Genomic DNA, 24,720 nt, shown 5'->3' with positions numbered 1-24,720 from the left:
TTTGACTTCGTGTAATCGTTACACGATATTTATATTCCATTGCGCGTGCGTTAAAGATGGTAGACCAAGTAGCGCAGAATATACAGAGAATTTTTTTGAAGAATTCAGTCTAACACGACATTAACTTCGTTTCGTTTTTTTCTTGAACAGTTGCTAAAGTATGGGAAAGAGCAAAGATATTGTCGATATCAGGTAAATATTAATATACCTATCTTCCAGAATATCTCTTATAATACAAATTGCCAAAAACTTTCATCATTTTCAAGATTCAATCCTGATTATATAATAGATAATAGGGCTTCTTTATTTTCTAGTTTGCACGTTTGCTTGAGATCATGAGTGCACAACTCAGAAAAAGTCAAGTGAAGGTGAAGAATTTAAGGTTTTCAGGTGCAAGTGCAGACGATTTTTTAACCTCATGTGCAGAGTTCCGCTATTTTCTCTTGTTCAAGTGCAGCTAATTTTAGCAATTTTTTGCCTTTTTGTGGGCCGATTTCTGAGGCAATAAATAGGTGCACCTTGTCCGGACCAAAATTTATCAGGTGTGCTCTTCCAGAAAAATCCGACAGCCCTGCCTAAATAAATCAGATGGGGTCTTTCAAAGATACGCAAACTAAAATCATGCCAGTATGGATTCCATGAAATCTCGCGCCGAAGATATTTTTCCGTGCAGCAAGCCTCACGCCAAGCAAAATTTCTTTTGTACCAACATTCAATTTTTCAATAAGGGTGCAAGATGGGAAAAGAGGTGCATGCGCCAACATAATTAATAAATTGACGCGAGCGAAAGCCAATATAGCCAAATGGAAGCTAAAAACCGATGGATTATGGAGTCATTCACGCCGAGCTGGAATTATTACTTTACGCCAACTGAAAATCAAACAATCTTTGTAAGGGGTCACTCACATATCGATTCTTCCCACGACTAACGTCAAATTGACGCGAAGGGGTGGGTGGGTTAGAGTCTGTGACGCTAAGAAATTTCACCAGAAATATCGATTTTTAATACGTTTATTCCTCGACAAATGTTACTTTCCATATTTCTTTTCCTCCTTTTATATACCTAAGTATTCGTTCGCTTCGCTATTTTACAGAGCAATTTTAACCAAAACAAACGGCCCGATGTTTTATGTCTCGAGTTCCTTTTGTTTAGACCGTCCGCACGGCCCTTGAATTTCGCCAACAGTTGGTCTTTTTTTTGTGAAATGTCGCTTTTCTGTTGATTATGATTATGGAGATAATTAATTCCGGCAACTTTGCGAAAAAAGTTTAGAAATTATCTCCATTATATTTAAAATGTAAAATGCAGCTGAGCAAGCCGTAGCAAAATTAAAAATGGCTGACGAAACAACGACTAAAGTGAAGGAGAAAATTTAGAGTTTCATCGATGTTTTGATAATTTTTAAACTTTGACGTTAAGAGGTGGGAAGAATCGATATGTGAGTGACCCCTAGTACCCTTACGAATGCGCCAAAAACGTTTCAGTTGTACGCCGAAGAACTTCGGCGTTAGTTACACGAAATCCATACTGGAAATCATGTGCGTTTGGTTTGGAAATGCGAAACACGAACGCGAACTACCCATGTCTAAACTTTTCAATATATCTCCAGAACTAACAGATTTTTTGAAATTCTGTAAAAAGGTCTAAGTTCCTGAATAGTTTTACTATGTTCTATGAAAAAATCAGGAACAATGAAGAACTTCGGCGTTAGTTACACGAAATCCATACTGGAAATCATGTGCGTTTGGTTTGGAAATGCGAAACACGAACGCGAACTACCCATGTCTAAACTTTTCAATATATCTCCAGAACTAACAGATTTTTTGAAATTCTGTAAAAAGGTCTAAGTTCCTGAATAGTTTTACTATGTTCTATGAAAAAATCATAAGCATCACAAATACTCGTTTATCTATTTCACGCGTCAGTCAGGAACAATGTCTTACTTATGACATCATGTCTTACTTTGGACATATATACTAACTAGGAAATAAAAAATGTCCTTACTATAGGCCATTTTTTCTATTTTTGCCTATAACTCAAAATCAAGAAAAATGCGCACTTTCTTACCATCGCCAATCAAAAGAGCACCAAAAAATAAAGGTTCTAGGTGATTTTCAAATATTTTGGTCAAAGGAATCAAGAAATATCTTATCCTAGCCCTAAAGCCTAGTCTACATGTTACAAAAACCCGAAATTTTATGATGTAGACAGTCCTTTATTTGTAAAATCGGGAATTTTCATAATGGTAAACCAAGTGGCGATGGTAAAGATTCCGTTCCTGTTCTGCTGTTTTACAAATTGTACAGATTGTATATTCAAAGACACATAGAGAAAAAACCCTTCTGCAGATTTTGAAGAAATTTTCAACATATACCAAGTAAAGGTTGCTCTTTCGAGTGGTTATGCTTTTAACATGCGCATTTCCCTCTAAAATGTCTAAAATGGGGGTTCAAATTAAAAATGTCCTACTTAGGCCATATATGGCCTAATTAGGACATAAAAAATGTCCTTCTTAGGCCTTTGTCCTAGTTAGGCCATTGTCCTAACTAAGACATTGTTCCTGACTGCGCGTGTTCCAAAAGACAAAACAATGGAACTGCATCAATCCGTTCAGCTGACCAAGATGACACAAAGATGACAAAATGACCTGTCAAGACATTCTAATATCTTTTTGTTTGGTAAAGCAACCAATAATTTCAAATAAAAAGTATCTTGACAAGGAATAAAAGCTTTTCATATAGCCAAACAGAATTACCATAGCTTTTACCAAAAAAAATATATCAAAGATTCAATTTCAGCCATTTTCAGCCAAATCCAACTTTTGTTCTTGCTGGGGCTTCATGGAAACTTATCCTGTCCATGTGTAAACATTCCCGTATGTTTGTTATGTACTTGACTACCCGTTGTCAAACCGGGATAAGACAGGGGGACTGCAATAAAAAGTTATGCAAGAAAAACCATAATTTCGACCTCAAAAGGTGACTTTCTTTGCCAATAACTTTTGATAGAATTGTTCCCCTAATTTCCCCTTTTCAGTAGGTCTTCCTCTATCTTATATGCTTCAGAAAAACCAAAAACATTGCCCTAAAAGCTTAGCCTCACGAAGCCCCAGGTAATAATATAACCCCCTGGTTATATCTTTGTATTCTTATCCTATAAATATAACGGAACGGCCATTCTACGGAAATTGCTGTCACGTGACTTTTTTCTACCGCGGGATACAAATTGCGCATTTTCATTGGATGTTGAAAATTTATTTGTTACGTCACAAGAAGTTCCGACTTCAGATTTTTAAAAAACAAAATGGCGAAAGGACGTTTTTTTGATGTTTATGATTATTGAAAGAATTCAGTTGAATTTAAGGTTTTAATTATTTCTTTTTCTTTTGCCATGTGTACTAAAAGATTCTACAATGTTTGGGGAACTCAAATGTCCAAAAGTTTTTCTATTTTTCATGGAAAAATGAGCTATAAAGGCAATTTCTTTGCTTAAGGTTTGTTTTTTCTTCGTGAATTTTCATTTTCAATCTTTCTTTAAAGATTTAATATTTTATCAATTATCTTGGGATTTTCAGGGTTTATTCTAGAACTATTTGGGAGTAGAGAGCTTTTTACAGATCTTAAAAAGGTTTACTAATTCTTTAGATATAGTCAAAAGTTTAGACATTGGTAAAACTTATTTCTCCGATCGAACATTGACACACGAAGTTCCAAATTTAGACACGTGATTTATAATTGAAGACAAAAATTTGAGCACAAAAAATGCTTTTTTAAACACTTTTTTCCACCGAAAAACAAATAACTTTTACAGACTTACCTTCCCCAAACATTGAAGAAGCCTCTACTACTTAAAGTAAATGAGATAAGATAAGATATATAAAACCTTAAAATCAACCAGAATTTACAACCTTTCGTCCAAAAGCAAAAGATGTGCTTTTCTCGCGGCCATCTTGTTTTCGAATGAGAATTCTAGAGAATTCCATTCATTTCCAGCTCCCGCGGTCTTTTTTTCATCCAATCAGATCGCGCGATTTCACTTTCACTTTTTCTAGTCCAATAACACTGCAGGATTTGCGTCATGTGACATCTCTATTAAAAAACCCGCGCAAATTAAAATAGAAATACAGGGGGTCACACTATTGGCTACAGGAACTGAAAGCAAGCAATTAATGCCAATATTTTTGGTTTTTCTGAAGGACAAAAGGTATAGGAAGCTTTACTGAAAAAAGAGGGATAAGGCTGGGACAATCTATTTAAAAGATATGGACAAAACCAGACGATCTCAATCGAACGGAATCGACAATCGAATCAGTCAAACCAAATCGAACGCAAATTCGATTGTCAAACGCAATCGAATCTTAATGGAATATTATCGCAATTTTCAGATTCGATTGATATTCGATTGCGTTCGATTGATGTTCGGTTGCGTTCGATTACGTTCGATCGTTGATTCATTGACCCCCGGATTGTTCATCGTATAATTTCTACGGGAAATCCAAAGTAATTTCATTTGGCTTGTGATATTTGAGAGCTTGGATGTTGGGAAGCTGCAAGAATAAAGCCAGACGATCTCTTTCAAACGGAATCGACGATCGAACCAGTCAAACAACAATCGAACCAATCGAATATTACCCAGAATTTTGACTTTCGATTGAGATTCGATTGCGTTCGACAATCGAATTTCCACAATTTTTGTAGAATAACCATTCCGTTATATTTAAAGGATAAGAATACAAATATTCAACCAGAGGTTAATTATTAGCTGCTGGGGCTTCGTGAGGCTAAGCTTTTAGGGCAATTTCTTTGGTTTTTATGAAGCACATAAGATAAGAGGAAGACCTACTGAAAAGGGGAGATTAGGGGAACAATCTATCAAAGTTATTGGCAAAATAAGTCACCCTTTGAGATGAAATGATGGGTTTTCTTGCATAACTTTTTATTGCAGTACCCACGTCTTATCCTGGTTTGACAACCGGTAGTCAAGTACATCAGAAACATACAGGATTGTTGACACATGGACAGGATAAGTTTCCACGAAGTACCAGCAAGAACAAAAGTTGTAATTGGCTAAAACTGGCAAAAAAAACTGGCTGAATTGGACCTTTAATATAAGTTTTTTGGTAAAAACTATGGTAATTCTGCTTGGCTATTTGAAAAGCTTATATTCCTTGTCATACTTCTTATTTGAGATTGATTGATTGAAGATATTAAAAAGTCTTGACAGGCCATTTTGTCATTCTTGTGTCATTTTGGTCAGCTGAACGGATTGACGCATTTCCTTTGTTTTTTCTTTTGGAACATGTGTGCTTTGCAAACTGGTCTATTTTCAGGATCAAATTTTAATCCCTTTTCGCTTCGGGGCTCAACTACAATTATGTCAAATGAGAAATAATGACCCTTTCCAGATATTTTCTCTTTTTGTTGGATAAACATAGGTAAAGAATCAATCTTTTATAAAAAGTCTCTTTGAGAAAATATCAGTTTGTTTTTCCAACATTTTAGAAGGTAATTCTCGCCAATGTAACATAAATAATAAAATGAAAACGTTGAGCCATTTTTTAAAAAATCTTCAGAATAAAGAAAGTGTGATACCTCACCCTCTTGGATTTTGGATCAGATGATCTGTCACACGAGAAAATAAGACCCTGGAAATTTCACCTTGATATCTCAAGTAGTTTTTGACCTGGAGTGGTTTACTTGTAGGTTTTGGCCACAAAAATAACATTTTCAGAATTTCTACCTTTGCGTAACTGTAAAAATGGCTGAAAATATTTTGCAGATCTGGAGCAGAATTCAAGATGGCGTATCTTTTTGCAGCGACAACAAATATATTATAGCCTCAAAAAATCTCAGTGGGTTTTTGAAGTCTCTTAAAGATATGATCAATTGAAAATTTGCTTAACTTTGTTGTTTTTCCGCTCTTAAAATCAGGCCCACTTTAAGGGCTCTAGAGGTTAATTCCTGTCAAAATATTGGTTGATCTTCTCTAGCCAACTAATCATTGGCATGAAGGGAACAACTGCAAAAGATTTCAGGTCATTTTCATCAACAGATGACATTTTATGACAGTTTTTTTATTTAGTACAGAATATATGCAAAAAAATGAAACTTCGCATCTGGCCTTTCCTACCATTACAGGGCCTATATTTTCAAGAAAAGCCTCAACCTTTCACAGTTTGGTGAATATTCATCTTGAATATAAGCAGGTTACTTCAACTATGGGTTTAACAGTACTTCCTATTCAAAAACTTTTTAGACTCGGAAATCCTACTCTGACAATAATTTGCGCTTTACCCTGCTTAACCGCAAAAAATTTAAGTCGAAGTGTCATGATTAGCTTTAGACTGTGCAATATTTCTTGTCAAACAGAAGATATATAAAGCATTGTTTGCAGTATCTCATAGACTATCACCCTAGATATGTTACATAGTTATTTAAGAATCAACAAGTAAGGCTGTTAGTGTACACTATAGAGATAATGATTTCAAATCAATCTTTGCTAGTAGGTCATCAACTTTTAGCAAGAGAATAAAATCCTAAAATGCTCCAATGCTTTGTAATCAAGGCTTGAATTTGTAAAAAAATGAGTTTTGTGCGGTATTTAGGTCGCCATTTTGGAAATGGGTTTTTTTGGATTTTTTGACACTTGAGCCTGAGTATTTTCAGAAAATCAAAAAGAAACCCATGTGACCTTAGTTGCAAGAAAACTAAAAACATTGGCCTAGTTCTAGTCCTCATCAAGTCCCGAGTACTTTGATTCATACTCCTTAGCACCATTTGAAATTTCTCTTTTAAGATTAAAACAAATTAGTCACTTTTGCATAAATCAAATTAATTTTTCCCAGCAAACAAGCAGATCTAGTTTCCTAGGCAAATTTAAAATTTTATGCCGATTCATGTGATTAAATAGGCAATTTGGAATCACTAAGAAAATCCACCATTTTGAAAGCTAATGTAAAAATATGTTAATTCGGTAGTATAATACTGTTTGTTGATCTGAAAAAACTATTAGTTTTTGAGAAATCTTCTGAAGTTCAATCTCATATACATTTTTTCACACTAGATCACGTATTTCCATGACAGACACAACAAAAAGATGGACCCTCAAAAGGATAGTATGGCTTTTGATGGTCCATCTTTTCGTTGTGTCTGTCATGGAAATACGTGATCTAGTGTGAAAATAAGTATATGGGGACAGTTCAAAAAACTAACATTAATTGCTGTCTCTGGCACTTTGGATTTTAGTACCCCTTGGTAAAAATCTGCAAACAAGAAATTTGAAACAGTCCACTAGAGTATAATCTTGATAACACAAATCTGTATGAATAATTGTTAAAACTGGTTTGTCTTTTTATGTGGTCTGTACAAGTTTTTACACAATGCAATTTGTTCTTAAATTCGCATGGCGAGGGAGCAATTGGTTCTTTTCACATGACAACGGGCCTACACTACACAGAGTTGCTAGGAAAATTCATTGTGATGTCAGTTTTTTCAAAGGAAAATGAACACTGCGTTGACATCTTTTGTCTCAATTTTCACTTTTGGCGTCAGAAATTAAAACAATTTTTGATCTCTTTTCGCTTGTTTTCTCGCTTGTTTCGCTTGTTTTCACTATTTTTTCAATCGAAGTTGAAGAAAACGGTTAACAAATACAATAATAGCCGTTTTGCGAGGGTTGTACCGAGGGCAATATTTCACATTGTTAACTAGTTACTTTTTCGAAGCGGGCTATACAACTTTTTGCGCAATGCAATTGGTTCTTTTCGCATGACGACAGGCCTACATTGTCCAGAGTAGACGATGCTATCGTCCGTATAATATGTTATCATGATATAACATAGTTTGTATATTATAAAACGTAATATGTTTCGCGGCGGATAGAGTCTGTGTTTACGGACGATATCAATTTGGCGCTTTTCTTGATTTTATCTTTGCCCTTACCGACCTTGGAGAAGGGTCAGTGATTTTTGCGGAAAATGCCTGCAGATTTATAGACGAACTTGGTAGAGAAAACCAAAACAACACGGGAAGGATGCAAGTAGGGAGTGAACTTTATCCAAAAAATGGTTGTTTTCTTTTAGCAAGATGGTTCTGGGTCTGGTGATAAAGAATGTTCTTGGATGATAATTTGGAGGCTGAAGACCTTACATAAACGCATTTGCTGTTTCTTTAGCTTTTTTGACAATATTAGTTAGAAGGGATTATTATTTCCTCAAGGCCCACAAACAAATTCTAACTTTTATTTTTTGGAAATTTTATTCAACTTGATGCCTGACACCTGAAGCTTGAAGTAGCATCTAAAGGTAAGGTTTATATTCACTGGATTTTGTAGTTTCTTTTATGGTAGCAGGAATCAGTGTCAGTTGAGACTGAAATATTGACTTTTTCCAGTTCTGTCAAGTAATGATTTTGTACACGTCAAAAATCTTCAATCTCTGTAAAGTTTCTTCTAAGAAAGAAGGCCTAAATTTTAATAGATTTTACTTCCTGTTTATTTTTTTGTTGGGCTTGATTGAGTTTGATGTTTAGCTATCTTTTTATTATATTTTTTGATAGTCAATTTTTCAGCTTGGCACTTAAGTGAAAGTAGTGGTACCAGCACATATTTTAAATACCATGGTTATCTGGCATATTTCAACCAATGCATTTATACAAAATTCAACCAACACCTTTCACGATATCAGACCGACACCCTTCACTGTCTCTAAGCAAGACTTTCTGAGACATCTAAACAACACTTTCCACGATAACTGATCAACACTTTCCATTGTGAGTGAAGAAATAACCCGCTCCACGATATCTGAATAACACTTTCCACAACATCTGAACAACGACACCTTCTATGATACAAGAGCAGTACTGTACTCAAGCATCTTCAAACATCTGAACAAAAAGTTTCTTTTTGACTATATTTTTAGCAAGCGGCTGGTTCATTCAAAAAATGCTTTTCTAAGCCTCAGGTCTATTGGAAATTTGAACCATAAATTTTTTTAGGACACATTTCTTCGGTGTTAGAAAAAATTGTATCGAAAAGAATTCTTTTTTTCACTTCAAATTTCCACATTCTTCTGGAGAAATGCAAAATTATCTGCTGCCCAATCAGACTATACACAGAATGCAAGTTATAAAAATTTATCCTGACTGTAGGGTAATTCAAGGTGAAAAGCTGCAATTTTTTCCTAAATTTACGGTGAAATTTCAGCTAATCACCATGTCATTATTGAAAGATTAATAGTTTTCATCGCCAATTCATCTAAAAGGTCAAGGTAATTTTTTTATTTGTTCCTGAGATAAACCGTGAAGTCAAGTAACTTGCATAGCCATCAAATGACTGACCAATCAAAGCAGCCAAATTTCAATACAAGTGAACTACGCAGATCCGCTCGCAGCTCTACTCTGCCTGTATCGTTTGTATTTCAATGACCATCCATGTCACTCATTTAAAGGCTATGCAAGTTAGCCTCCACTGATGAAAGTTACCCGATCTCACGGTAGTTTACAAAATTCATCCAAAATTTTACACCATATACTGATATATATCCTACCGAAAACATGGGTACCTAATAGCCGTCCCCCCCGCTAATTAATTTTTCGAAAATTTTCCACCCAGGACATTCTTATTCCAACCCCCCCGCTTATTAATTTTTGGGAAAATGTTTTTGAAAGTTCCCTTTTTTGTCTTAATTCTGCTGTATTAGCCTCCTTTTCAAACATTTTCCACCCAGGACATTTTTATTCCAACCCCCCCCCCCCCCCCCCCGCTTATAAGTTTTGAGATTTTTTCCAACCCCCCTGCTTATTCCAACCCCCCCGGCTATTAGGTACCCGAGAGTAAAAATTTATCATAATTCCTGAACCAATGATCAAAATTACTTTAGATTTGAAATATAGGGTCACTGTGATGATTGAAATATATTTGTAAAAAAAAATTCCCCAAAAAGTCTGTGGTTCAAATTTTCAATTTTAGACCTGAGGCCGAGAAGGCGTTTTTGACTGAACCGGATGCTTTGCAAAAAATACCTAGTCACAATAAAACCACGTTTTAAATTTCTTTACACAAATATCCTTTTAAATCATTAAAGTGACAAGCCCATAAAATCCCACGTAAAAATGAATTGATTTGTATTCAAAATTTAAAAAAAGATTACCAAAAATATGAAAGATTTTCATATATATTGATTTTGGCATGACATATGGTATATGGTATGGATTGTGCTTAAATTTCAAGATTTTCTTTCTTTATACTTTCTTCATAAAAAATCAAAATTATCATGATTGTAAATAATGCCTTTTATATAATGCCCATATTGAATACAGAAGGGCAAAATGGCAACTATTATTAACATAGCTGTCCATAAGAAGATAAATAAACAAAAGCCTTTTCTTAATGGCCATCTTGCTAGGAATGGTTGCTTTTTTGTCCGCAATTCAAGTTGTTGTCAACATTATGATTTTCTAGGAGAGACCTTTTCCTTAAAACTATCTGTTTCCCCACTCCAGCTGATGACGTCATCAGAGAGAAACAGATCAATATTTCTAGGAGATGACATAATAAATTGGGAAACAGATATCTGTTTCCAAAAAAGATGATATTGCATTGGAAACAGATTGAACTTTATGGGGAAACAGATATCGATAACAAAAAGAAAGGGAAACAGATGAAAATTTCCAGGAGAGGGGAACAGATATCCTATTTGGGAAAACAGATCAAAATTTAAATTCTGAAAATTGTGGAAACAGATCAAATTTTCTAGGAAAGATACTTTGAGATTAAAAATTTAGGTTTTGCGGAGAAACAGATCTTCATTTCTAGGAATAAGATTTTTGAAATATTCGGCCAACAGATCAAATTTTCCAGGAAGGCTATGTCTTGGAAACAGATATTTAAAAAAAGGTCCTCGTTGGATGCTTTCTTATATACACCTTTCTAAAAGTAAAAAGTTTTAGCACCTACTTGTATAATTTTTCACTATTTTGAAACTACCAAGATTATACTTTTATATTTTCAATAGCTATCGAAATTATATCAGTATATGACAACTTGGCACAGGAAAAAATCAATAAAATTCACCTTGACTTTTTAGTGAATTCACGGTGAAAAGCTGCAATTCGACAATTCAGAGTGAAATTTCACCATTTTCATCTTGAATTATTAATTGCGGCTTTTCACCGTGAATTCACTAAAAAGTCATGCAGTGCAATGATTTATATTGAATTTTTCATGTGTTGGACTTGGTTTTGGTAGACTATAAGGTGGGACCAATTTGATTTGTTGTTCTACAACGCCATGACCGAACCTAAAATTTACCTAAAGCTTGCGGTCTGTAAAAAAAAACAAATTATATTGGTCTCGCCTAAACTATATATGCAGACAAAAAATCAAAACCAACAATTATGCCTTTTATGAAAATCAAAAAAATTGATAAAGAAAAATAATGCATTAAATTTGTAAAAAAGCTGTTTGATATTTGAAAGATGTCACTCTTCATAAAACTTTCCTAGAGCAATCAGACAAAACATACCACATACACTGGAGATAAACGGCAGATACAAGTTTGTATTACGAAAAGATCAGTCTTTCAAAATAAAAACAGAAAAGAAAAATGCTTTACCTCTTGTTCTTGAAAAAAATATGATATATGTTCTGCTTGTTAAAAGTAAATTCAAAACAAACCATTTACATAAAACACCTTGTTGCAAAGAAGTTACAAACTAAAGTATCAACTAATAGGAGGCTAAGAGACTAAAATGCTAAAGAATTGCATAAAACTTTTCCACACATATCCATATAGATCAACTTTCTGTCGCCCTGTTTTGGAATCATTATTCCAGTCGGGTCAATCTATATTCACAGCAAGAACTGCCGCGGGATTTACCAGTCAGACCCGACTGTTTGTTTACATTTGTTCGAACCGGGCCGGCCGATCACACCGCTAACCAAAATCCAAAATTTCCGCTTTTCTACCAAATTGATATAGTCTAAGACAACAGCTACTCCCGTAAAAAATTCCCGTCTCACGTTTGTTCCTCTTAGATGAAACTCGTCTTAGACTATAGCATAGTCTATGTCCAGAGTTGCCCGTCGTGAGGAAAATTCATTGTGACGTCGCTTTTTCAAAGGAAAATGAACGATGCGTTGACATCATTTCTCTCATTTTTTATTTCTGATGTCAGAAATTATAACAATTTTTTATCTCTTTTCGCTTGTTTTTTTTCGCTTTTTTCGCTTTTTTTCCTGGATAAAGCGCTAAAAATCAATCGAAGCTGAAGGAAACGGTTAACAAATACAATAATGACCGGTTTTTTTCGGGCTGTACTGAAAATGTTGACCTCGGGCAATATTTCTCAGTACAGCCCTCACTAACCGGTCATTATTGTATTAGTACAGCCCTCGCAAACCGGTCATTATTGTATTGGAGTTGGCCATTGTAATAAAATTCATTTTTCTTTATTTTTCATTTCTGACGTCAGAAATTCACACAAAACTTTATTATTCTAGTCGTCTTTCCCAATATTTGCTTCATAAAGTGCTTAAAAATCAACCAACAATAAATACAATAATGACCAGTTAGTGAGAGCTGTACTTAACTTCGAACCTGTCATTATTGTATTAAAAGGCTCTTTTTCAGCAATTTTTTAACAGTGAAATGCTGCATTAGCGGGATTTTATTGACTTCATGAGGTCAGATTCAAATTTAGGTTAAGTTTGAATTTAATGGTAGGACTGTTCTTAGCATGGTATTACATTTTTCAGGGTGTGATGTTAACAAAATTTCCTTATTCCATTTACTTTCTTTAATTTCAACAGCTCATCTGAAGAAAGCGAAGCCGAAGAAAGACATCACAAGATGAAATCAACTGTTTCTCACATGGATGAAGAAGAAGCCATTTCAGGACTTGATGACATGGAACGAGACGAAACGTCAAAACACAGAAAGAAAAAGAAGAAAGAAAAAAAGAAACATAAAAGCAAAAAGAAGAGCAGAAAGAAAAGCGAAAACGACGACAGTGCTGGTTCGAATCCTACTGAAAGTAACATGATTGATGTTTTGATCGATTTGGCTGATCTCGACCAACTTGAAAAGCGTAAGAAACTGTTACAGGAGCAACTTGGTGAAGAAAGTACTGATAAAAATGGTAGAGACTCTACCAACGATGACAGGAAAAACGCTTATTCTGAAATCATGAAAGATTTGACTGAAAATGATAGCGAGGTTGCCAGAATGATTCAAGAATGTAAAATGGAGGCGCTCGATGACGAACCAAAAAAGGATAAAAAGGACAAAGACAGTAATCGTAGGAGATCGGAAAGTAATTCACGTAGACCTCCCGATAAAACTCGTTCCACGAGTAGGGACAGACATTCAAGACCTTCCAGGAGTAGTGATAGAAAACATAGAGAGAATGAAAGCCACAGGTCTAGGGATAAAGATCGTGAAAAGGACAGACATAGAGATCACGATAAGAATAGGGACAGCGAACGAGCTCGTGAAATTGAACGTGTTCGTGAACGAGAAAAAGAAAGGGAAAGGGAACGGGAAAGGGAGCGAGAGAAGGAAAGACAACGAGAGGAGCGACAACGGGAGAAAGAAAAACACAGCAGACATAAAGAACGCGGTAAGGAGAATGGTGATGACTCAAGAAAAGACAAGGAAAGAGATAGTACTCACCGACGAAGCAAAGATCATAAAGAGTCTGACCGCGATAAAGATCGAAGTCGCAGAGACTCTGAAAAAGATACCGACCGAAAAGATAGGGACCGTCACCGGGAAAAAGAAAAAGGACACGATAGAGACCATGATAAAGATAGAAGTCATGACCGTAGCAAAGATCGGGATCACGATAAAGACAGGGGTAATAGAACTAAAGATTCTGATCGCAGTCACCATCGTAGCCGTCACAGAAGCCGTTCTCGAGATCGTAAGAGAAGAAGTCGTAGCAGATCAAGAGATAGGAACGGGAAGAATAAAACACCTGTGGAGTTCGAAAAACATTCTTCTGATGAAGAGTAAGTTTCTACTATTCATGATATGCACCACTGCAATGACTTCACGAAATTATGCAACTTTTCTGTTTTTGTTCCACCCAATACGTCACTTTTTCTATTGTTTAAGTGACGTATTGGGTGGAAAATTTTAAAAGTTATCAGAAGACTCTCCAGTGGTGCATATCATGAATTCCTTGATTCTTCATGACGTTATGTTTAACACGGAAGCACCTATAATAGCCCGGACGCTTGCTACTAGTTTTATTGTTTAAATTCAAAATTATTGACAAACAGCCGGCTGGGTGCTTCCGTATAAAAAATTACGTTTTGAATATTACGATAATCCTTCCCTTTTTTTTGCCCTTTGTTTTGAAGAAACTCTCAATGAGATTTCTTTCCTTGTGCCTCAAAGTCTGTCATCCTTCTTCCTTGTAAATTCATCCACATACACCTATCATTTTTTCTGATCGAACTGAATGTCTTTGGGTATTAAACAATTTTTTGTTTTATAACTACACTTTCGATCAAGGCCTTTGTAGGCTTGAGGGATGACATGTGCCAAATCCTGAAGGTAAACGACGTGGCTCAGCATGATCGTTAAGTCCTCGACATAGCCTTAAAGTAGATTTTCTTTGTAAGATATTGAGGAGGCTATAGCTGAAAAATAGAACAACCCTTTGTAGACCATTCATGGTCCAGTAAGATACTGTTTTTTTTCATTACAGGGTCAATCTCGACGAATTAGCTGAAAGTATGGAAGTCGACGAAGAAGCTTTGATTGCCAAGCGAAGAGAAGAGCGCAAAGCATTAATGGAAAAACTGAAACCCACACCTCCACCGTCCGAAAAACCGCCATTGGTTGCGGTTGCGGAAACTGCTACTGTTGTTGTGGCGGAGGAGAAAGCGTTGAATGGTGTTTCATCACCAAAAGAAAATGAATTGGATTCGTCAGATGAGAGTTCTTCAAACGAATCTGTGAGCTCGTCTGATAACGATGACAGTGATCGGGCTTTGTTGTTGAAGCAAAAACTTCAGGAGGAAAAGGAGAAATTAAAGCAGAAGGAGCACCAAAGACTGCTGCACCGCATGGACAAAGATAAGGCTAAAGTATCGGATAAACTGAAAATGGTTGACAAACAAGATAATTTGAGTAAAGATGAAAAAGTGAAAGAGAAGGAGAGACTGTCTGTTAAGTTGAAGAAAATTGCTCGTGCCATACAGAAGGAGAAAACACGTGAGGAAGAACGTCGAACGAAGTTTGAACAGAATAAACTGAAGGACAAAGAGAAGATGTTGAGAGAGCGTTTGAAACGTAAACAAGAAACCAAAATTGAATCTTCACCCAACAAATCAAAGAAAAGGTTCGTTGAAAGTGAAGAAACGGATGCTAAGAAACAGAAAATGGAGGAGAAGGAGACATCAGTCATTAAGGAGGAGAAAGCAGTGACCAAGGAGAAGGAGGGTGAGGTTGGAAAGCCTGAGGGAGGAGAGCAACATGAAAGTACGGATGAGGATGAGACAGGTGGTATGGATATGTTTGCTGATGAAGGAAGCAATATGTTCTCCGAAAATTTCGATGTAAGTGATTGCAAGTTTACCTTTTTGGTCATACCAACTCTTTCATCCTTTTCAGTTTTGCTTATGTCTGCATTGGCATGGGCCTTAATTCGGTAACATGTTGGATTTATCGATGCATCATGCCGAAACGTACAGTATTTTCCATTGGTATAATGAACTTGAATTGAATTAATTTTAGGTTATCATTCTTCTTAAATACCTTTGAAACTTGTGAGTTTGTATGGTACTCTTGATTTTTTATTATGGCAATTTTGTGAGATTTGTATTCATCTGGATAAAGAATTCTGTCCATAAGTAGACAAGATTTCTAACATAACCGTTTTTCTTCCGTCCCTTGAGTCCAGCATCAGCCTTGGTTCTGCTGCTGGATTTAATGGCACATTTGCATACAGAACTCTGTCCAGTTGAGATTTTTTAACAGGAGTATCTATTTTTTCTTCTCTCCCTTGGTAGAGTCTAGTATCAGCCTGGTTCTGCTGGATTTATTATTATGGTAAAAGTATGACATTTGAATAAAGAACTCTGACCAATTTAAGATTTCTAACAATTTCTCTCCGTTGGTAGAGTCCAGCATCAGGAGGAGTGAAAGCTGGACAACAACAACAAGATGGAAATAACCTCGATGATACAGATGACGCTGAAGGATATTACAGTAAGTTTCGCATTTCTTTTTTTTCCCAGGATTTCATTTAATAAATTTCTCAATTTTTTACAGTGGAGTCTCTAACTCGAACACGCACAGGGAACACAAATTTGTTCAAGGTTCAAGGAAATTTCGAGTTAAGGAGTAAGGTTTATGTAACATTATTAACTAAAGGGACCATAAAACTTGTTCGAGCTATAGAGGTTCGAGTTAAAGAGACTTCATTGTATAATCTTCATTTGCACTATCGTCATCGGTCACACCACTGCTCTCTTACTACTTGACTGGATATCGGGCAGCTTACCATATAAAAAGAAGCGTGTCCAACTTTGGAGCTGACAAGTCCGCCATCATGTGTAAAAGCGACACAAGCCAGTATCATATCATATATATTAAGTCTCTTTATTATAGGTCTAGTCTAAAAATATAGAACAAGATCGTTACACATGCACACTACTTGTACATGGGTCAAATGAAATATATCCTAAAAAAAACTGCTGTGAAACCGATACGCGGTCAGTCTGTGTAACTGTAAGAAAATAAAATATGTATGGCCGTCATGGCGACTAGTACTCCTCAGCAAATCGTACTGGGGCTCTCCGTCGTCTTGTTGAACAAAATCGTGTCTGATTGGGTGAACGTCCTCGTGTTATCTGGCAGGGTTGGCGACTTCACCATCTCGTTGGGGGAGCACTTGTTGTGGTGGGGTTGGTTCCTCGAAGTCCCATTGCTTCTGCGTGTTTCTGTTGTCCTCATCGGCGTGTTGTTGTTGTTGTCGTTGATTTTCAGGTTTCTTGTAGATTTTCCATTTCTGCGCGTCTCTTGTGATGGTTCGATCTGGTCGTGCTGCTGTGTTTGGTGTCCATTGATTGAGATGACTTCATATGGCGATGGGTCGAAGGGTGGTTTGGATTTGGTGCTCTTTTGTTTCAGGAGGACAGTGTCCCCAAGCTGGATGTTGTGATGCTTGACGTATGGCTTGCTGTCTTTGTAGTGGGATTGTTTCATCTTCTGCGCGATCTCCTTTTCTCTTGCTTCGGTGATGTCTTTTCTGCTGGCTGTTTCATCTTGCTGTAGTAGACGTGAGTGGAATTTTCTGCCAAACAGGAGCTCTGCCGGTGCCTTTCCGGTTGTTGGGTGTGTTGTGGCGCGGTACATCCTTAGAGTCTTGTCCAGCTCTGCTTTGGGATCATTCTTTTCGACGATGGCTGTGTGCCAGACTTTCTTGCAAATTTTCATGAAGGCTTCCGCAAGGCCATTTGCTTCCGGATCATCCGCGCTGAGCGTTGGTTCGTGACGAATGCCTGCCCACTTGAAATATTCTTGGAGTTGGTGGTGTTCTTTTCCATTGAAAGGTGGGCCGTTGTCCGTTTTCAACCGTTTGCAATAACCGTGTCTTGTGAATATGTCATCAAACTCCTGGATGTTGTGTTCTGATCCTGTCCCTTTTACCACTGCTACTTCTGGATATCTTGACAGTTCGTCTATCACCACCAGTAGGTATATGCCGTCTGCTGTTGGTCCCCAGTGGTCGGCTGAAAGTTTCTCCCAAGGTTCCTCCGAAGGTGTGTTGGGGTCACGATGCTTCGTCTCTGTTGAGGCTTGGCATGCCAGGCATCTTTGCACCGCGTCTTGTATGGCCTTGTCCATCAATGGGAACCACAATCTTGACTGCATGTATCGTTTCATCATGGTTTCTCCTGGGTGTCCTTCGTGTGCTATGTCAATGAGATTCAATCGGAGGTTGCGTTGTCCTGGTTGCATGGGCGTGTCTGGGACATTTGACCCCCTCTCATGATGACGCCATTTTCGACCGATAGTTCTTTGTAGATTCTGTTGTTGACTTCTGATCCAGATGGCGGCTCTGATCTGCCTTTTGAGATGTCTTCCATGAGTTGTTGGTAGTGCGGATCACTTTGAGCAGCCTGTCTGATGGTGTCGATGTCAATCGCCGGTGTTGTGTTGTTGATGTTGATTTTCCGTACTAGAATGGTTGTTCCGATATCGAAGCCTAGATCGTCTTGTTCCATTTCTGCGAGGTGGGATATCGGGTTCGGGTGTCTGCTACCATAGTCACATGGCAATTCTTTCCCCTTCAGGTAGCGGAGATTGAATTGAAGATCTTGAACCCGGTCTCTGTGGTTGCTGATTTTGCGGGATGCGGGTTTCTCTCGATTGTTGTAGATTGGAATGAGAGGTTCATGGTCTGTCCATGCTGTGAATTGGCTTCCGACAACGTAGTAGCGAAACTGCTCCATTGCGAAACAGAGACCAAGACTTTCTCTTTCAATTGGGCTGTATCGTTGTTCAACATCGGTTAGAGCTCTGCTGTTGTGGTCTATCGGAACCCACATACCTTCTCCCCTCTCCTGGTAGATGCTTGCTTGGATTCCTACCTCTGATGAGTCCGACACCACATGAGTCTTTTCATTGGGATCGTACGCTTGTAAAGTCGCTGGATCGTCCAGGATTTGCATTAGCGTCTGGTATGCAGTTTCCTCTTCTTCTTGCCAGCGGAATTTCTCCCCCTTCTTCAACAATTTGCGAAGCGGTGCGGTAGTGTCTTCATATGTTGTGTGTAGTTTGTTGTCGAATGTGAACTTCGCATTGTACTGGCAAGCCATCAACAAAGAGCGAACATCCTCTGTGTTTTCAGGTCTGCCACCGTCTTTGATGTTTTGAATCTTCTTTGGGTCCGCTGTCACGCCATTGGAATGGAACGTCCGACCAAACCATTTGATTCTTGTCTGTCCGAACGTCGATTTGGACGGTTTGAGGATTGTACCATTCTCTTTACAACGATCCAGGAATGCTGCGAGGTTTCTGTAATGTTCCTTATAGTCTCTTCCGTAGACTAGGATGTTGTCATGCAATGTAGTGACGCCTTGGAGGCCAGCAAATGCTTTCCGTATCTCGTTGTGGAAGACGCCGCTTGAGGCTGTGGGTCCAAAATACAGCCTCTCCATTCTGTGGAGGCCCTCGTGTGTTTGAAAGATGCTCTTGTCTTTGGATTCTTTGTCTAGCTGAAGTTGATGGTAACCCCAGCCCATGTCCATTTCACTGAAAATCTTCGCTTCCTTCAGGTCGTGGCGGATCTCCTGTGGTGTTTGGACGTGGAATCGAGTGCGCTTCATTCCCGCATTGCGTGGTGTGTTGTCTATGTTCATCCTGATTTGACCATTGCTTTTATCTGTTATCACCACGTTCATCACGCAGTCATAGCTTTCTCGTGGGTCCACATCCGTTATCACTCCCTGTGTTCTCAGAAATTCAAGGAGTTTGCTGACTTCGCCTTGATAGTGGATTGGAACGTTGCGAAATGGTGGTTGTTTTGGCTCGAATTCTTCTTCATAGTCGAGGTGGATGGGCTTGGTTCTGATGCATCCAATTTTGTTGTCGTCGAAGACTAGACCTCGGTATCCGTCGACGAGTTTCAGTATCTTTTCGATCTCTGTTGGGTCTGCTTCGTTGCTGTCAGGACGTGTTTCGACTTGTATCCCAAAGTTATCTCTGATGAGTTGGGGAATCCTCTTGATTGCACTTGTGTCTTGTGTTCGGGGGCTCTTTCCTTCCTTGTTGAAGGTGATGAATCCTAGGTGTTCTGCGTCGTTGTCTCCGAGTAGCGGTTCTGGTTGAAAACCGTCCACAACATATACTTTGCTATTGATCTTGCTTCCTTTGGCGTTCTCGATCACAGTGTGAACCATTCCGGTGATGTTGAGATTGTTTGAAGATCCCCATGCCCTGAGTATGATGTCCGGCTCTTCCAGGGGTCCCATGGCGCTGCTGTAGTGTTCAGGTGTGATGATGGTGTGCTGGCTACCTGTGTCTGCGAAGAGGGTGTGTTTTGTGCCGCCTATCTTGACATCGAACCATTTGTCTGCTGGCTTAGTCGCCTTCTTTATGGCAGTGAGTGTAGTAGGTTCTTGGTTCGAGTCATTTCGCTTCAATGTTGTAAAGTAATCTGCGTTGATTCTTTTGACCGTCTTCTTTCCAGGACAAATTGGAGTTCTGGCAAAATGGTTCTTCCCACCACATGTGAAGTATTCTTTACCATTTGCTGGGCATCTCCCTGACTGATGACTGGAGTTGCATCGGTTGCATGATCCTTTGTGTCTGTTGCTATACTTCCCTGCCTTTTTGAGCTTCATTACTTTCAGGGTTTCAATCATCTCGTCTATCTCCTCTTGTGTCATATTATCTTGATTCATTTCGTGTCGAACACGTTTGACATGTGTTGTCTTGTCCAGGCTGTGGTTGTCGTCTCGGCCTGCTTCTCGTGTTTTGCCCCATCTGGAAAGTTTCTCTAGGTTTGGATCCTCCGCAAGCGCCTTCTCTCTCAGGCTGACATCATTCATGCCGAATATGGCAGCATCCTTTATAGCTTCCTCTGTGGTGTAAGGTTTCTTGTCAAAGTTCAAGGACTTGGCCTTCTTTTCGAGATCTAGAAGGAAGTCACCCCACGTTCGTGTTCCTTGTTTGGTCCCCAGAAGCTGGTGCATGGCCATTGTTCGATTGACCATACGTCTCAGATAGTAACGTAGCCGTTCAATAGTCTGCATGTAGGTGGGTGTAGCTTCTGCGTTTGCTTCTGCACCTTCTCCATTTGCTTGTGCACCTTCTTCGTTTGCTCAGGCTCCTGTGTTGAGGTGTGATCTCTCTACACGAATCAACTCAACCATCTCTGGTCCTCCCCAAGTTTTCAGGAGGATGATCTTTTCTTTGTCTTCTGTTACACCAATGTAGTCCATCCTGTTTTCTGCATCATCAAGCCATTCGTTAAATAGAATGAGCTTCTGCATTTTGTCAGTGCCTAGGCTGCATTGTCGTATCGGCCCAAGTGCGGATGGATCATTCTTTGGTGGTGCTGCAGCTGCCGCAGCAGGAGCTGCTTGCTGTAGCTGACCGCCAGTGATAGCTGCCATAAGTGTCTGGAATTGTTCAGGACTGAAATTCATCTTGAACTGCGTTGTTCGTCTTAGACAGGAAAAGGAAAGGTCTTACCTACAACGACCAGGGCACACCTGGTGTGATGAAAGTTTCAGTAAGACTATGACGTGTCTTTCTTCTTTTCCTTGATCACGTGTCTTTTGAAGTCGTCTCCTGTGCTATGTTGGCAGCGTCTTGATTCAGTGATTGATCAGTCAAATAGAGTATGGTAATAAAGTAAGGAATGGTCTTACCTCGAAGGTCCAGGGCAAACCTGGTATGACTGAGCTTTTGGTAAGACGTCCAAGTCTTTCTTCTGGATCAAGTCTGTCAGTGTGTTGTGTCTGTGTCCAGTTTCAGCTTATGGTCTTGTGTGTATCACTATATGTATCTTGTTTCAATAGTCTCTTCGTTGCCAGTGTAAAAGCGACACAAGCCAGTATCATATCATATATATTAAGTCTCTTTATTATAGGTCTAGTCTAAAAATATAGAACAAGATCGTTACATCATGTTTTCGATTCTGGTCGTCAAGACCAAGAGTGCGATTCGAATGTTTTGAAATACGAACGTTCGAAATTCTAAGTTAAAGTAGAAATCAACATGGCGAACTAATCAACTTCAAAACTGGACACATCTCTTTGAACAGTTAAACCAATCTAATGTGTATAGGAATATAGTATCTGTGAGTTACACAAATTAACAACTTTCTCTTGCTTGTGAGAGTCCAATGAATTCTTCATATGTAAACGGCTGACATCTTTGTGAAGCCCTTGTGACCTTCTGAAATTCTTTTCAACCTTTTCTCAACCTTTTTCGAGTTGATAAAGTCGATATAATCATTTATAAAAAACCTTTACGTTCTTTTCCAGAATTGAGAGTCGGCGAGATGATGGATGGTAGGTACAATGTGTATGGCTACACAGGACAAGGTGTTTTCAGTAATGTTGTTCGAGCTAGAGATACTCTCAAAGCCAACATGGAGGTGGCCATCAAAATTATGCGAAGTAATGAAATCATGTAAGTTTCCTTTTGATTTAACTACCAATTCTCTAGTTTAATGAATTATCTTAAATTCGCCACAGCTCCTTGTTTTTGCTCATCGATTACTCTGAACTTTGTTACAAGGTTGACTTCAAAAAGGCAATTATTATGAACTCTATACAACCCCATAGCTTAAATATTCCTAATTTTCAAGTTTTACAGTGCTCATAATTTGTCCTTCCCAGATGAATTCGATTCATACATATTCAAGTTCAATAGATGACTTTTGTGTCACAAAGTAGTGAAAAACTTTAAGATTCTTGGTGAACTCGTCGTTAAAGTTCTTCTTGATCCAAAGGTAATTTAACTTTACAATAGAACATGACTTTATATTTTACAATTAGGAGCAAACAAGGCAAACAAGAGATGAAGATCTTACAACAATTGAACGAAGCCGACCCCGACGATAAATATCATTGTCTTCGAATGCACCGACATTTTGATCATAAACAACATCTTTGTCTCGTATTTGAAAGCTTGAGGTAAATTCATTCTCCTGCTTTTGCTTCGAGTGTTTTTCCATTTTTTATTGTGACCGACGGTGTATTTCTCGATTAATGACCACCCTCTAATAAGCAACGTTCTCTGAAAAGCACCGCATACTTCAAATGTTGTGCTTATTAAAAAATTGAGGAAAAATTGTTTGTCTCGTTTCTTTATTTAAACATCATAGATCCGTTAATCCATCCATGTACTCTTAGATGCCTAATAAACGCCCCCCCCCCCCCGCTTATTAGCTACTGGGAGTACGTTTTTAATAAACCCCGATTTTCTCTAGTTAAGGAGACATATTGGAATTATAGAGGTTCAAATTAATGAGACTCCACTCCATTTTCTTTCCAGTATGAATTTACGTGAAGTCTTGAAGAAGTATGGTAACAATGTTGGCTTACACATCAAAGCTGTTCGTTCGTATACGCAACAAATGTTGTTTGCACTGCGTTTACTCAAGAAATGTGGAATCATTCATGCTGATATCAAACCTGATAACATTCTGGTCAGTATTGAATCATTAATTCTCTTACGTGAAAGTCAATTTTTCTCAAATCGGTTTTTCATAACTGTTGACAAAAATTGAAAGATAAGCGTTTTCTGGTTTGATTTAGCTTTGAGTGCTCTTCCGACTTATTGCATTTAAGTAGTAGACCATAAGTTATCACAATTTTAGTGCTTATTTAAGAAAGGCACCCAGGTTTTACTTCATTTGTATTTATAAATTTCGTTAAAATAATGAAAGTTGAAACAGTGAAATTAATTTCTCAATGTTGACATTTCCAAACGATCGTCAGTGTCATGAGGTTTAAGGTGACTTGTTTACGTGACGGCATTTTAAAATCAAGTTCACTCCTGTTTTTGTAATTTCTCTTAAATTTAATTTTCACAATTTTTTCAGGTCAATGAATCGAAATCGATGTTGAAATTGTGTGATTTTGGTTCCGCATCATCCCTCAGTGATAATGACATCACCCCATACTTAGTCAGTCGTTTCTATAGAGCACCTGAAATTAGTAAGTACCTTAATGACTCTAATACAGTCGAGTCTTCATAACTCAAATCTATATTACTCGAATGTCTCCATAATTCAAACAAGTTTTATGGTCCCTTCACTAAACAATGCCTTATAATGTGTAATAAACCAGTCTCCATAACTCGACAATTCCGTGGCGTTGTTTGTGTTCGAATTATAGAGACTCCACGGTATGTGCTAAAACCTTTTTGAAAACCCGATTTTCCTTTTGAGCTCTCAAACGATAGATATATGACACCGACGTTATGATCTTGTTCATCCCTTTGGGATCCTCATTCTGCAGAACCTGCTATATTTTCACCTTGTATTAAAGAATATCCTCGCTTTCAGGGATTTTAGCTAGACTTGGAGGGCCTACGGCTTAAAATGTATCGAAATGTACAGAAATGTATCTAAATTTCTCGAGCGAAGTCGGCTCTGACAAGCCGTAAAGTTAGCTCACTCTCAGGTGTCTAATTAACGGGGGGACTAATTACTGTGGGTTGTTATAGACCAAAACCCGGCTACTTAGAGCAAATTGTGGGACTCTTCTTTTAACAGCTGAAAATATTCGAAGCTGAGGTTGGAAAAAAATCGAAAAATTTAAAATTAACTTGCGATGGGGCGGGGCGTTTATTAGGCACCTGAGAATATTCAATAGACCTAACATAAGTTGACATTTTCTTGTAGTCATTGGTCGAAAATACGACACCATGATTGATTTATGGTCGATCGCATGTACAGTCTTTGAGATTTATTCCGGTAAGATTCTCTTCTCCGGCAAGACCAACAACGAGATGTTGAAACTGATGTTTGATGTCAAAGGGCGCATGCCCAATAAAGTGGTCAAGAAAGCCATGTTCCGTGAGAAACATTTTGACGAGAGTTTTAACTTCATGTTCATCGAGACGGATAAGATAACACAAAAGGTGAGCAGGATGTTATTTCCTTCTTACGCCTCATATATAACACCCCCTTCTCACAGACCTAGTGGGACCCCTTCCCACTGGAAAAATTGGCTAAAATATCGTC

The 24,720-nt window shown here is 38.1% G+C and overlaps 1 protein-coding gene across 1 annotated transcript in view; it reads left to right on the top strand.

The window, feature by feature from the left end:
• The first annotated feature begins 31 nt into the window (after window positions 1-31).
• The window catches only part of LOC136806817 (serine/threonine-protein kinase PRP4 homolog), a 25,280-nt gene continuing 591 nt past the window's right edge, over window positions 32-24,720 (top strand). Inside the window, exons 1-9 of the mRNA XM_067063397.1 lie at window positions 32-192; window positions 12,809-14,008; window positions 14,713-15,565; window positions 16,130-16,217; window positions 22,010-22,157; window positions 22,526-22,663; window positions 23,025-23,178; window positions 23,575-23,689; window positions 24,379-24,617. Of these exons, the coding sequence (XP_066919498.1) occupies window positions 161-192; window positions 12,809-14,008; window positions 14,713-15,565; window positions 16,130-16,217; window positions 22,010-22,157; window positions 22,526-22,663; window positions 23,025-23,178; window positions 23,575-23,689; window positions 24,379-24,617 (2,967 nt within the window). The 5' untranslated portion in view covers window positions 32-160. The remainder of the gene's footprint in view (window positions 193-12,808; window positions 14,009-14,712; window positions 15,566-16,129; window positions 16,218-22,009; window positions 22,158-22,525; window positions 22,664-23,024; window positions 23,179-23,574; window positions 23,690-24,378; window positions 24,618-24,720) is intronic.

The sequence above is a fragment of the Clytia hemisphaerica genome, unplaced genomic scaffold (assembly GCF_902728285.1).
Source record: "Clytia hemisphaerica strain Z4C2 unplaced genomic scaffold, Clytia hemisphaerica genome assembly, whole genome shotgun sequence".
Lineage (NCBI taxonomy): Eukaryota > Metazoa > Cnidaria > Hydrozoa > Leptothecata > Clytiidae > Clytia > Clytia hemisphaerica.
Note: the sequence above shows the minus strand (reverse complement) of the source record. Positions and strands in the feature narration are given on the sequence as shown.